General features: G+C 27.3%; 1 protein-coding gene across 1 annotated transcript; it reads left to right on the top strand.

Moving 5' to 3' along the window:
* Nucleotides 1-11811: 11811 nt before the first annotated feature.
* LOC126656623 (uncharacterized) lies at nt 11812-12896 on the top strand. Its single transcript, XM_050351232.2, has 2 exons — nt 11812-11867; nt 11962-12896. Exon 2 carries the CDS (start codon nt 12208-12210, stop codon nt 12820-12822), a length of 615 nt encoding a protein of 204 aa, XP_050207189.1. The 5' UTR covers nt 11812-11867; nt 11962-12207; the 3' UTR covers nt 12823-12896.
* Nucleotides 12897-16548: the final 3652 nt, after the last annotated feature.

Here is a 16548-nt window from a genome sequence, read left to right as displayed (position 1 = left end):
TAACATTGAAAATTAGTCAATTTTATCTTATTTTATATTTTTTAGTTATATCCTGAAACATAAAATTGACTTTTTTTTTATTTGGCAAAAGTTCAAAAAAAAATCTAAATTGACCATTTTTGCATTAGATAAATTTTTTATATTCAATTGGCCATTTTTAAAGAACTTTTTTGAACTTTTGTCAAATAAATAAAGTTTAATTGTATGCTTTAGAATACAATTGAAATAAAAGAATGCAAAATATGGTAAAATTGACAAATTTTTAACGTCGGAGTAAAATTGAAAAGAGGATGAAAGAATGGGACTTTTGTAAAGCATTAAGCTTAAATAGATTGGCTTGCTTGTCAATTAGGTCTTTATTATTAAGTAAATTTTTGTTCACCTTTGCAATTGGGGATTATTTCTATAATATTCTATTTTTAAAGTTTAATTTCACTTTTTTAAATCATGTTTTTATAAAAAAAAATATATCTAAATTAGAAACTTAATTTTAAAAATACTTATTATATATTAGATTCCAACTGATTTTAGATCATTTTATCAACATAGCTGTCACACTATTTTTTCCCTCCTCTTATAATTTTTCTCTTTTCGTTTAGTTCTCTCTTTTAAATTTATCTCTTCTTCTCTAATTATCACCCTTTCGAATTTTCTCTTTCTCTCTTCTTCTTTTCCAGTCGTCGTATTTTTCAGTGTCTACCGTTGAATTTTTCATCGTGGTTTTCTCGCCGTCGTATTTTTTTGGTGAATTTTTGTTGCCGCGTTTCTCCTGCTCATTTTTTATCGCCGCATTTCTTGCGATAGACTCCTCGACACAGTTTTTAGATTTTTTCAGATTTTTTATGATAATTTAGATTTGTTATACACAAATTATTATAGATCTATTGATTTTTTTTGTTGATGTATTTGTTTTATTGTTCATATAATTGTTTTCTTGTTCATTCTCTTGTTTTGATTCTACTGATTTCTTATACAATGCATTGATTTATGTTTTTATGGTGTTTTTGCTACTGATTTCGTTCACAATGAATTGATTTATACTTTTATGGTGTTTTGCTATTGATATCGTACACTACGAATTGATTTATGTTTTTATGACGTTTTTGTGTATTTACACTAAAACAAACATAGAAATATCCCGTAAAAACACCACATGCAAAACACCATGAAATATTATAAAAACATCATCTGATAATATAAAATAAAGACATAAAACGGAACGGAAAGAGTACTAAAAATTAAAATAAATTAGTAAGATATAAAATGAGTAAAGGGTCAATTTATTTCCTCAACTTATGATCCAGGGTCAAATTATTCGGTTTCAAACATTTTAAAGGATTATGTTCTATTTTTTAGATCAATTAAGGACACAATAGTACTATATGAACACGTTATAGACGGGATATGACTTAAATTTGTGTTTAATTGATCTAAAAATAGTATTGTACTTAGTTAACCTAAAAAAATGAGAATTTTGTGCTTAATTGATCAAAATAATTGAAATTTGAATAATCTCATTCCGAATCACAAGTTTAAGAGTCGGATTGACCCTTTACTCGATATAAAATCTATCTTTATTCAAAAAAAATGTATTATTCTTTACACAATTAATGCAATAAATAATGTGTGATGGAAATGATATACAAAAGAGATATTATGAATTTCACATTCAATTTTGTTTGGATTAATTGAAAGTAATGACAAATACATAATGAAAACAGAAGGTACAAAAAAGATTCACAGACAAAAATGAATCAAATGCCATAAAAATGAACCATATATGATGATTAAAAGGCAGGATTTTCAATTGCACGCAACAAAAATTGTGCATAATCTTGCATTTAGATGCTAAAATGGACGGTAGTGGAGGAAGCATTTGAGATTGTCACCCCATAAAAAGTACCTTATTTCTTTCTATTGTTGCTTTTTTTACCACAAACTTATACCCAAAAAACCACTCTTAATTCTCAATGCTTAGCCCATTCTGCCATTACAATCTCCTTTTGTCCCCTACTTCCCTCATATGCAACCAACATTCTTAACATTTCTCATAGCTTGCATCTATAAAATTAAATTCAAGTATATGGAGAAACTAATTAATTTACTTCTTATAACTTAATTTATTACAAGCATTCGATTATTTTTAACCAATTTAATCATATTAGAATTTAGAAACTCAATTTGGGTCAAACAAATTTGTTTGGCCAAACTAATGTGTTTTTATATAATAATCTCGATTTTAAAAACCTTATGTCTCCGCTAGCGAATTTCAATTTTACCAGAAATGGGAGGTCATTAAATAAATTCAGCCAAAATATTATTTACATGGCCGATTAAAAAGCATATACTTTTTAAATTTTTTTATGTTATTTAAAAGTCAGTATCTTTTTTTGTAATAAAAGATATAATTTAATAATTTTATTAAAGTAAATAAAATATGGTAAAATTTGCTCGAACATCTTCAAATATGTAATGCTAAAATGAGATGCAATGCTATAATTTAATATCGAAGCTTAAAATTTGATTTTAATATGGTGCTAAATTTAGCATATGATATATTTTGTGTCAAATTTAGCACCGATTATAAAATATGCTACATTTTAATATTCAATAAAAAAATATTATTGATTATAATTTTACCACTATTAGTTGTTTTATATTTATTATTCTGACGTATTATTTATTTTTATTATTCTTCATTCTAAATTTTGTGATTTCTTTTCTATTTTTACGATTTTGATTGATTAATATTTTTAACATTAGACCACACGCTAATATAATAAATATATATATATATATAACGAATTATTTTATATAGTCTGTCAATTTTTTTAACAATTTTTTAAAAAATACTATTGAAATTTGAAATCTACTTTCAACTAAAAAGAGCTCATTTATATATCAAATTAAAAAAAAATTAAATTAAGAGAATTTTAAAATAAATTATTGAATTTTTATATTAAATAATAAAACAATTAATAGATAATTATCATAATAAGAAATTATAACACCTTTTTTAACATTTTGCATTGGAGATAAAATTTTAATATTAAGTTAAACTATAGGGTTTTAATTATTTTATACTAAATTTAGCATAAAAATAGGAGTGCATTGGAGATGCCACTACACGAAAAAAATAACACCAGATATAATATAGTGATTGTCAATGTTGATAAAAATAAAATTTAATTACTAATTGTAAAATTTAAAAATCATTAACCTCAATTTAACCCAATTCAAATTTTTGAAATTAATATATCCATCGGAAGATAAAATTTATTTGAATAATATTATTATTTTTGTTCAATCTTTTTTATGTATATATAAGTTGTTACTCCCTCTGTCGCATAACGATTGCCAAAATACACATGAATTAAAAATGATGGTTAATGTAGTTATATTTTATTAACTTTTAATAATAATTTTAATTTAATTATTTAAATATTATTAATTTATATTATGGGAAAGGTAATTATTGAGTATAAATTGTAATTAAATTCTGAAAAGATCAATTTCTTATTAATTTTCATATTGTACATGATAATTTGTGGTAATTTATAGAATATAATAAAAGTGGTTGAAATCAATGAAAATTAATATTGGTATTATTTAAATTAATATAGTAACTTTATATATTTTAGATGGCTCAAATTTGTCTATATTTATGGGACGGAGGGAGTATTATTAATTTTAACATATAAATCATTATATTATCTTTATTTTTATTCTTAGTATATTCTAATTCTGAGGAAACATTTTAGATTTTTTATATTTAAATTAATTTTCATTTGAGACGGATAAATTCTCTTGCGAGAGACAAAATATATAAACTCTAAAATTTAAGCTGTTACATATATGAGTGCTGTTTAAATCTGTAATCTTATTTAAATTAGAAAAACGTCTTACCAATTCACCTGCAATTTAAAAATAGACCGTCATATTATTTTTTTGATAGAACATCATCATTGAAATAACAAAAATTAATTCGGTTTGATTTGGTCTAAGATTTTTAAATTTAATTCATTTTGATTTTAAAAAATTAAAATTTCAATTTGATTTAATTGGATTTAAACTGATTGCACAATCCTAAATTTTTTTTTTGTTTAGGTGTGAGGGCTTGAATACAAAACCTCATAGAGCAAAGGACCATCATGGTTTCTAAATTTGTGCACTATAGTTAAGTGACTCTCATTTAATTATTTTAATTAATTACGTATACTATTTTTTATTTTTAAGTTAACTAAGGACCATATTGTACTAAATTAACAAATTTAAAAATTTAGATGGTCTAATTAATTTTATCTTAAATTGATCTAAAAATAAAATAATTATTTCCAATTGATCTAAAAATAACACATATTGTTTTTAATTGATTAATAAGGATAAATTGATCTTGATCTATAAATTTAAAAAAATTGATGTCTCTTCGTTCATATCTCGTATCTCTTTTTTTATTTTTCTTCAATCTTATTATTATGTTCCCTTTATTAATCGAGATTGAAAAACATATAAATTAAGAAAAGAAAAAAGGAGGAAGAAAAGTTTATCCCGTAAATATGAAGCCAATTTAATTATGTGAACCAAATGAGTGTAATTGTCACTATTCCTAAATCAGAGAGTGTGATTATGTCTGTGTTTTGTACAGCTACAACTGTTTTTAAAAATCAACCCATAACCTTATTTCAAAGTGGTCCTCATAATTATAATTCTGTCATCAATAAACAATTTTCTCATTCTTAATTATTTCATGCATTGCTTCTTTTGTGCTAATGAAAACCCCAGAAAAGAAAAAGTAACATTTATGAGTTTCCCTCTTTGAATAACTAATCAAATCAAGTCAAATTATAATTTTTTTAATCTGTAACACATTCTCACACGTAAATTAAAATAGATATTATCAAAAATCAAATTATAAATCTTTCAATAATAGAGTCTCATCTTGCATGACTTAAACCGTACAAACCGACGAACCATTAAACAAGTTGAGTCGTAAAAACTTTTCAGTTTTTAAAAGTTTAACTACAGTTTATTCATTTTTTTCTAATCTACAAAAGCACTTATATAATATTTTTTATATTCTTTTATTATTATGAAAGAGTCTTATATTTATATAATATATATATATATATATATATATATATATATATATATTTTAATATATTTATATTATGGTATAAAATACAAGACAAAATATTATATCTACTAAAAAAAACTTTAACCAGTTTGCCGAATATACCATATTTTTAAAATTATGACATATATATCATTCCACTTTTGCCAAATATTATCTACAATCAATTCAGATATAAACGTGGTACCATACGTCTATATATATAAAACTAATCTTACGTGGCATATATAACATTGTGTCACATCAACTCCAAATCGATCGAGGATATATTTAATCAAAGTCCGAAAAATGACAGTATATATGGCACGATTTTAATAATATGGTATATTTGGCAAGGTGGTTAAAATTGTAGATAGATATGAACATTTACCAAATTATATATATATATATATATTATTCAAGCGGGTTATATGGTGATAAAACCTGTCCTAAACCGGTGAGTAAGGGTAGTAACAATATAAGTAATTACATGTTTCCATTTTTTATATTTTTTTAAAAAATCCGTTTTCCGGTGTCCGTTTCCGTGAAATATCGGCAATAACAATATAAGCTATAAGAGTACATGCAAGAATAACAAACCAAGAAACGAGATCAAGAAAGAAAGAAAGAAGAAGAATATATAGTAAGTTACAAGCAAAAGAAACAAAAGTTTTTGCATTGTCTTGTAACTTATATATAATGCATAGATGTTGCATCTGCAGGTGATGCTGCTGCTGCAAGGAAGCACTGATATGGGCCACTGTGTTTTCTTAAAAAAAATTGAGTAAAAATATTTAGTTTTGATTGCTAAAAAAAAAAAAGGCTGCAAAAGAATATAGAAATGGAAATGAAGATCGTCCCCACCCTTTTATTGTCTTGTCACAATCCACCTCCCTTTTCCCCGCAATTCTCTCCCTTTGCTAATATCATTTACTCTCCCAAACCCTACTCATCCAATTTACATCAATGCTTAGGTTTATGTATTTTCAAATTCTCCCTACGTTGAAATATTTGGCCGGAAATCATTTAGAAATCTCCCGGAGTCATAAGAATCGATATTGAGTAATTATATTAGAAGTTCGGTAACCAAACTGTGCAAATGAAGAAGTACAGTAACTTTCAGAATCAATTATTCATTTTTTAATCAATAAAGTTTCATTTTTACCCTCCAATTTAGTTGCAAAATCTAATATAATATAAATAATTTTTGTTGATGCATGGATTTTGCAAGAAAGTTTCATATTTTGATACAGTAACTCCCAAAATTATTTATGTTAGATTTTTGTTCAATCAATAAATTTACTTATAATTGTTATTAATATATGTTCGTTATGTTTCCGAATGCATGGATTAAGATGCAATTGTTTAATTTGAATTTAGATAACTTATTTATCAATTCCGTTTCACCCTTAGTTAGCTGCAATTTATTTATTTTTGAAAATAAAGAAAATTTACTTATTCAACAATGAGAGTGTAGATCAGTAATAGACAATATTTTGACATGTCAAGCTAAATAGGTCAAAACATATTGAAAGAAAGTAGGAGAAAAACATATAGTTGAGCCCCTAAACTTTCATATTTTTTATTTTAACCCTTTTAACTTAAAATTGATGATGTTAAACCTCCAAATTGCTGTTTAGTGGAATGGAGACACTAGTTCAATAGATAATTGCCGCATGAAATTTAAATATAATTTACGATGAGTGTCCATTGAATATAATGATATTTTTTATAAGGCATGGAAAATCTAAATTTACCTTCCTAATATGTTACGAATTTTAACCTTATTATTTACTATTTTCAGTTTCTGTTTTTTAATAATACAATATACACTAATGCTTATAAGAGAGATTCTTAAGTAGACTGAGTCCACCACGTCATCCGTGGACTAAGCCTATCATATAATGACACGTCATTAAAATGATGGCAATCTTGTAAATTTGTTTATTACTTATTTACACTTATGAATAGTAATATTACAAGATTGCCTTCATTTTAATGACGTGTCATTATGTGATAGGTTAGTCTACGGATGACGTGGTGGACTCAGTCTACATAAGAATTTCTCTGTTTATAATGTATATTTTTAGTACATGTGCACTACCAAATAATGATGGATTTTATGAATTTTAATTTACGAAAAATCTTTCGATCCAAACGGTACGTAAAATTAACATACATATTTTTAAAAAGTGTAGCCATTTTAGCTAATATTAGAAAATAGAATATACTTAACCGATATTTACCTTAAATTACGTTTGAATTTCCATTTTCACCCGATAATCTTTTGCCTAATAAGAGATTATATTCTACCAAAAGGCAAACTAGGGACATCTACAATCACTTATTTTGAATTGAAGGGATAAAATAAGAAAGATAGAAGTTTAAGGGTTCAAATATATATTTATTTAAAGTACAAAGAAAGATGATATAAGACCTAATAAAAGAAGAAGAAGAGTTATGGGTAGGAGTCATTTCATTTGTTGAATTATTTGCTCTATTTTCTGATTTTGATTTGATTAGACTGCCATCACTATTCTAATAGATTATTTATTATGGCTTCTGCAAAAAGGACAAAATTTGTTTCATCTCAATTTTAGAGGAGATAAAAAAAATTAAAAAATCACTTTGGACTTTTCCTCTAATTAGTATGAAATTTATATTCTGTTAATAATAAAGAAAAAAAATAGAATTGTACCTCTTATTTTTTTCTGACGATAAACGAGCAAGTTCAATTTTATAAGAGGAACTCTTTTAATGATTTGACAATTACTAATGTATTCTTTTATAAAAATTACTTTAAAATTTTGTTTAGAAATATAAATATAAATGAGTCAAGTTTGCATTTGAACATTGTTTTCTTATGTAAACATCCTGTATAATATTTCCTGTGCAAGGATGATTAATTATTCTTTTTTCAATCTATATATTTTTTTTTCATTAAATAAATATCTCTATCTAGAACTTTTGTTGTGTTTGAATGAAGTTTTTTTTGTAATGTTTTGATCTATTTTTGTGAGATCTATTGAAAATGAAGATCATAAAGTTAGTCAGTGCTCTTATAGCACAGTGGTAATAGCCACAATCATCTTGATAATAGATCTCGTGTTCGAGTCTCACTTTCCCTCCCTAATTATTAAAAAAAATCATAAAATTAGAATTCAATTGATCAAGCAGATCGTACTAGGATATAAATTGAAGATAGATTTGAAAAGTTTGAAGTTTAAAGATTCAAACGGTTTGAAATCGTATATTTAATATTTGAATTATATATGTATTTGTGTAATCTTTTAATGGTTGAAAAAGCCATATTCGATGATTGTATTAATTAACAACTCTTATCATTATCTTAAAATAGTTATTTCAATTTGTAATTTTTATTATTAATAATGAAAGTGTTAGCCTTTAAAAAAAATCATTACATATATTCAGAGGTAAAGCCAAAAAATTCAATAAATATACAAGTTAAAATAAATTACACTGATTATATTAATATACAAATGGTGGGAGATGAATCCTACGATTTTTTTACATATTTTACGTATATATTCATAAATTTATAAAATCATAAAGTCAAACTAATACAAATTCATCCATCCACATAATTATAATAAAAAAGACCATAATAAAAAATAATTAAACAATCAAATAATTAAATTTTCTAATTTCATTACTAAAATATTAATAAAAAAAACTTAATAATAATAATATAATATGATTAAAATATAACAAAGATAAAATTACTTACTTTAAAATTATTTGAAAACAAATTACAAATGAATTTTAAAAGTAAGTATAAATTGAATTAGAACTTATGAATAATTAATTTGAAGTTTAGGGTTTTTAAATACATGGTGGGTAAAAGAGATAAATTAATTGTAATTATTAATGGATAGGAACAAATTTTTTGATAAGAAAAATTAGAACTGAACAAATAGAATAATTATGAATGGAGAGAATATAATTGAGCTGTTTTAAAATTGTAAGGTGTATTTGGGAATAATATTTTTTTTTGACAAAAACAATTCTTGAGATGAATATTAGAAGCATATTTATTTAAGTTTAATTTAATTTAAAAAATTTAAAACTAGACTATTTTATAAATAATATAAGAATTTTTTTTATCATGGACTAAATCATCCTATAACTGATATAATGAAAATAAATTATTCTAAATATGTATATAAAATGTCAGTTTAGTTAATTAATACTTTTAATTTTTAGTTTGATTTGTTGATTGAATCTATATAGACTTAAATTTAAAATACATATTACACGTTTTGGGTTAATTACAAATTAATTATAAATTTTAACTTGTTTTATAAATATGGGCACAACGTAAAAAAAAAAACTTCGACTTTTCCTTAAAAGTGCAGATAAGTCTTTTCATTTTTTGGCACAACTAAACCCTTGTGCTTTTAAAATTGAACAATTAAACCCTCATTATTTTAAAATCGAACAAATAAACTCTTGTTACTTACTTTTTGGATACTTACCCCCTTAAATTTTTGATAAATATTTTAAACATTAAAATTATTTTTGAATTTTCTTTCTATATGATTATGAGAGACATGTTAGCGATTCACGGGTGTTTCTAATAGTGTTAGCGAAAGAGGTTATTTATTTTATTTAAAAATAAAGAGGGCTTTATTATACTAAAAAAAAGTAAAAGGGCTCATCTGTATTTTTGTAAAAACTGCAAGATCTATTTTTACCGTTTATTTTAATTATAACATAAATTTTAAAATTTAACAAAATCAATCATCAATTTTTATTTTTTGCAAATCGAAACACTAACATAATTGAAAAAAATGATGTTGTGGATGTACGTGCTTATATTTGCGTTATTAATGAAAAATTATAAGGTGATGTTTTGATTTGTAAAAAAATAAATAAAAAAGATAATTGATTTTATCAATTTTATTTTATTTATAAACTGTATAATAATTTATGATTTAATTTATATTTAATTTTGCGTATCAATCAAAACAACACCATTATGAAATTGATTTATAGTTAATTTGGTTAATTAGTAAAGAAAAATCTCTATTATTTATTAATAAAATAATTGTATTTTAATAATTTTGACCAAATGACAATTAACTTTAATTTAACCCAATGCAACAAAAACATTATAATTCAAATTTTCCCCATCACTAAGTTTGACTCAAAAAAATTAAACATAATTTTCCTTAGAAAATATTCATCAAAAAAAAATTCCTTAGAAAATAAAAAGAAATCCTGACACGAAGCATTGACTCTGAGCATTACCTTGAAGAAGTTAAACAGCAAAGCCACTCCGCTTTGAGGCAGATTGGTAATTTTATTACACATTTTCCGACAATTTTCTTTAAGACCTTCATGTCCTCTTCCTTCTCTCTGTCTCCTACACCCTACACCAAATGTGTTTCTTTAACACGCGCTTCTTCTGCGAGTAGTCCTTACAACCCTTTACTCTTTGTTTTCGGACAACCTTGTAATAAATGCTTGTTGACGCCAAACTCGCGTCACCCATGCCGGAAAGTTAGCGTACGTAGGCATAGCTGCCTTAAATGCTGGGGTTAATCACGTTTTTGCATATAAAATTAAGAAAATTTCTTAAAACAAACCCTGATTAGATTTTTTTCTGTATTTAGGCCATACAGACCGCGGAACACTTCAGCGGTTTGTTGTAAACCGCGAAAGTGTTCCGCGGTCTGCGCACGTGGCTCCACCTGGACGCAGGTGGAACCACGTGGATGTAAACCGCGGAAAGCTTCCGCGGTTTACAGTGACAGGTCACTGTAAACCGCGGAAGCTTTCCGCGGTTTACAGAGGGAATTTATTCCCTCTGACAGGGAATAAATTCCCTTGACCAGAGTGGTTGTAGACCGCGGAAAATTTCCGCGGTCTACACCACTATATAAGGGGGAAATCGTTCCCCCTTATCTGCACACAAACAAAATTAAAAATGGTTAGAGAGATGTTAGAGAGAGAGAGTTAGAGGGAATATTATTTAGGAAAAAATTTTACGGAGCCTATTTTCGGAAAGTGATATTATTTTTCGTGGTGGATATTATTTTGCGTGGCGGATATTATTTTGCGTGACGGATATTACTTTGCGTGGCGGATATTATTTTTCGGCGCGGAATATTATTTTTCGGCGCGGAATATTATTTTTTGGCGCGTAATTATCGGGTGAGTCTTTAAAATTTATAGATATATTAATTTTTAATTATTGAATATAGTTAGATTTAAATGATGTTTACTTAGATTAAAATAATATTTCAAATGTAGTTAGTTAATATTATAGTTAGATTTAGTTTAAAATTCTAAAAAAATATGTATTTTATTGAATATAGTTAGATTTAAATGATGTTTACTTAGATTAAAATAATATTTCAAATGTAGTTAGTTAATATTGTAGTTAGATTTAGTTCAAAATTTTAAAAAATATGTATTATAAAATAAATTAGATTAATATGTAAATTTAATTAGATTAATGTGTAAATGTAATTAGATTAAAATAATGTTTGAAGTGTAGTTAGTTAATATTAAAGTTAGATTTAGTTCAAAATTTTAAAAAATATGTATTATAAAATGAATTAGATTTATGTGTAAATGAAATTAGAATAATGTGTATAAAATTTATAGGAATGAATAGAGTATATTAAAATTAGAAAATCGAATATATGAAATTTTTAAAATATTTTTAAATTGGTTTCGGTATGTCACGCGTCGCTGGATCACACGACAGGGCGCTGAGCTCGGAGCACAGGTATTTTTTTAAATTATATGTTTTTCAATTAATTAATCAATAAATTGTGGGTTAATTTCCTACTTTTCTTAACGTATTATATCTTTATTTGCAGGCCGATTTTGTGGAGCGTGTACGTAGGGATGCTCCTGTTGACACTGAGCTTCGGCGGTTCGCAGCCAGCACACAGAGAGGCACTAGAGAGAACCGCCGTGATGTTACATCGCCCCCTATCGAGCCTTCTATACCGCCGCATCGACTACCAGTCATACCTGACGCGCCGATAGATCCGACTACACTGCGACATCGACGGCGAGAGCGGCGTCACCCCCCTGCACCACCTCAGCGTCCGACCGATCCTATGCCTCCCCCAGTGGTTTTTCATCCTTTCAGAGGGCATTACTATTACGCGGGGTCCAGCTCTGCACCGCCACCCTTTTCATCGGGTCCTCCTTCTTCATCTGGCCAGTTTTACGGGGATTCGGCACATCACTATTTTCAGGGGTCGTGTTCATATCCAGTGCCACCAGGGCCTTCTTCGCCTTTTGTTCCACCGCCGCCTGCTTATGTACCACCTACGGTGCCTCCTTTTCAGGTGCAGTGGGATCAGCCTACACAGGGTACACAGGACTTTCCAGCTTCACATGGACTTCCAGAGACACCTGGGACTACAAACTTTCTGTCATACGGTAGCAGTTGGTTAGGTCTAGACAGCATGGAGGCGATGATGTTCCGCCAACAAGAAGAATTTGTTACCCCGCCACCAGCAACGACGAGTACGGCCATTCCCCAGGACCTGCAGGGTGACGACGGAGCCGACGACGAGGAAGCCGATGCAGGAGAGGGAGATGGTGATGGTCGCCCAGGTCGACGTTACCTAACCATCAGTACAGGCCGTCGGGCGAACCGTAACAGAAACAACTTGCGCTCGAACCTCCCGGTCACTAGCAGATATGACGATAGGACTCCTAGGTGATTTCTTTTTTGTACTTTGTACATTATTATCTGATGTAGTAATCTTTTTTAATTTGTAATTTTTAGTTTATTAAATATGTTATTGTTATGAAGTATAAATTATATTTGAATATTTGTTAATATAATTATTTTGTAGTATTTTATAAATTTATTTTTGTAGAATGTTAAAAAAATTAACTAATTCAAACGTTTTAAATCTAAAAAAATCAACAATTAAAACGTATAATTTTTTTAACCAAAAATTGTTTTATTTTCAAATAAATAAAATATATTAAATTTTTTTTAAATGATTGGGATTCTCCCAATCCCAATCAATGATTGGGAGAATTTTCTCCCAATCAATGATTGGGAGAATTTTCTCCCAATCAGTGCAGCCAGGGAATTAATTCCCTGGCTGCACAAAAGCAAAAACCGCGTAACACTTACGCGGTTTGCATTGCCAACGTGGCAAACCGCGTAACACTTACGCGGTTTGCCACGTTGGCAATGCAAACCGCGTAAGTGTTACGCGGTTTGCTTTTGCCTATGTGGCTCCTCCAGTGAGGAGCCACGTAGGACAGACCGCGGAACAGTTCCGCGGTTTACACAAACCGCGGAACAGTTCCGCGGTCTGGAAGCCATAAAATGGGAATTTTATGATTTTGGGTGATAATTTCGGAAATAATTAACAAAAATCGAATTTAATGGTCATTAACCCTAAATGCTGAGATCAAGCGATACTCTAAAATACTCCTTCCATTATGAAATAATTGTCGCTTTAGCCATTTTCACATAAGTTAAGAAATCAATAAATATGTCTAAAATTACAAATATTTTTTTTAAATTAACCCTTCTTAAAACTTGTTAACATTAATTAGTATGACTCTTTATTTATATTTTTATATTCTTTCAATAAATTGATGAAGGATATATGTAAAAAAGTAATAATAAATGCTTTTTTGGTATTCTAAAATGACAAGTATTATAAAATAAAAAAAATCTCTCTAAAGCGACAACTATTTCAGAATGGAGGGAGTAGTAATTATGAAAAAAAGTACTAATAAATCCTTATAATTAGAGTCCAAACATACTTAAATCTTTATGATGTGTAGTGGTGCATTTGAGCCCCTATATAGCCTTAATAAATATACAAAATAGCTTTGTCGTTAACTGGTTGAAATAAGGCTCTATTATTTGTTTGTTTTTGTGTTTTAAAAATCAAACTAGTGGCCAAACCAGCCAGTCTACTAGTTATTGGTCGGTTTAACCGTTAGTTGAACTGGTTAAATATAATTATAAGAGATAAACCAACAATAGAACCGAACGTAACATATCATTTAAATAATTTCAGGTTTATTTCTCTCTCTACCCGTTTCTTTTTAGCCGTAGCATATTTATGGATACTTATATTAGAAGTCCCTAAAATATTTTAGAAAATAATTTGGTTATGGCCGATTTTACTATTACTCATAATTTCTTTTGATATTTTCTTTTCGATTTATTCTATTTTTTTATTTCACTTGATTTTTTTTTCAATCTATGCCGCTTGATGCTCCCGATCCACCATCGCTACTTGATGCTTTTGATCCGTCGTCGCTTGCTTCTTTGAGATCTGCCGTTGATGCCTGTTGTTTTCAAATTTGCCGCCGCCACATGCTTTTTCTTGGCCAATTTAGGTTTTTTTGATATTTAGTGTTATATAGAGAGTCCTATTTCGTCAATTGGATAAGTGATTTTAATATCCATATGCTTATGTAATGTTCATGATTTTCAAGGATCAAAATTATATTTCATGTATAAGATATTGGAGTAGTGAAGATTTGAGAATACATATGTGAAGAGATTTGATTAATTTACATTAGAATTATAAATATTTATTAATAAATATTTATTATTTTATTTATATGAATAGTACTCATAATTTTGTGAATAAATTGAAACCACCAACATATGTCATAATTCATATTTTAATTTTTTTTATTTGAAAATTAACGATTTGTTTTTTCACTTTTGTTTTTATTAATAATTTAGTACTTTTATTCATTTTTGGTATTAGTCAACCAAATCAAAGGACAATATTAAAAAAAATTAAAAACAATTTGGCCCTCTATTTTTATTTTTGTCCACGATTCCTCAAGTTTGAAATTAACTTATTTTTAAGTCTTATAACTTGGTCAACTAACACCAAAAATAAATAGAGATTAGATTGTTTACATAATTAAAAGGGAAGGATTGAATTGTTAGATTTTCAAATAAAAAAATTAAGTGGTAATTTTTCAAATACATGTTTCGGCACTTTATTTACAACTTTACATTGCAAGTTTTGACTTTTCTTTTCTGACTTTTTTTATTTACGAAAAATACCTTTTTTTGTTTTTTATTTCAAAAATACCTTTTTCGGTTTTCAATTTCGGTTTTCGGTTTTTTGGTTCGGTCGACCGAACCGACCAAATCGACCGGCAGTTTTTTTATATAGTGTAAGATTAGTGTATATATAGTGTTAATTTTTATATTTATAGATTTTTTTTCTGGAATTTTTTTTATTTTTTATAATGTAACAGTAGTGTATATATAGTGTTTATATAGTGTAAGATTAGTGTATAAGTAGTGTATAAGTAGTGTATTTATGGCATTTTGTAGTGTTTTTGTGGTTTATACCATGAAACACTGCAAATACACCATAAATACTGCAAATACATCATAAACACTGCAAATACACCATAAACACTGTAAATGCACCATAAATATACTAAAAACCGGCAGAAATACACTTCAAATACACCAAAAATACACTAAAACGTAAAGATATTATAAAATTACTACAAATGCATCATAAATCAATTTTTTCTTTACAAAATCAGTAGCAATAAACAAATTTATGAATAAGAAAGACAAAATAAATAATTATATGAATAATAGAACAATTTTATAAACAAAAAATTATAGATCTACAATAATTTATTTACAAAATATTTAAATCATTACAAAAAACCTAAAAAATTACACAAATCTAAAAACGAGTCGAGAAATCCATAACGCGAACGGAAGAGACGAACAGACTAGCGCGAACGGAAAAGACGAACGGAAAAACGACCGGAAACGACGAGAAATCCATCGGAAGTAGACGAACGGAAGCGCGACCAGAAAGACGATAGGAAAAGTAATCGGAGGAGATAAACTGAAAATTAAATGAAAAAAAAAAGAAGAAAAGAAGAGAGAATTTTGAGAGAGAAGAGAGAGAAGAAAAGGTGGCTATGAAAAAATTTAACCTAAAATGAGATAAAGCTTCTTTATATAGTAGGTATTTTGGTAAATAAGTTGGCGAATTAGGTAGTTTTGGATAAAAGGAAAAGATGGGTCAAAATGATGTAAATACTTTGTCAAAAACATGTATTTGGAAAATAATTCCAAAAATTAATATATAAATTATAATAAATACTCCATCCGTCCCAAAACAATAGTCCACTTTTTCTTTTTCACACAGTTTAATAAATACAATTAATGTTTTAAGTTTTCACAAATTTATCTTCATTTTTATTAAATTTTATGATTATAGGCTAATAGCAATAAATGAGACACTTTAAATAAGGACAATATGGAAAATAAACACTATATATTGTGATTTATAAGAAAAGTGAACTATTGTTTTGGGACAAAAAAATAAGAAAAATGGACTACTGTTTTGTGACGGAGGGAGTATAAAGAGTTTGAAAGTAATTTTCTCTTTTTAAAATAAGAGAGAAATTAT

The sequence above is a fragment of the Mercurialis annua genome, linkage group LG7, assembly GCF_937616625.2.
Source record: "Mercurialis annua linkage group LG7, ddMerAnnu1.2, whole genome shotgun sequence".
NCBI lineage: Eukaryota > Viridiplantae > Streptophyta > Magnoliopsida > Malpighiales > Euphorbiaceae > Mercurialis > Mercurialis annua.
The sequence above is the reverse complement of the archived record's forward strand: the minus strand, read 5'-3'. Positions and strand labels throughout refer to the sequence as shown.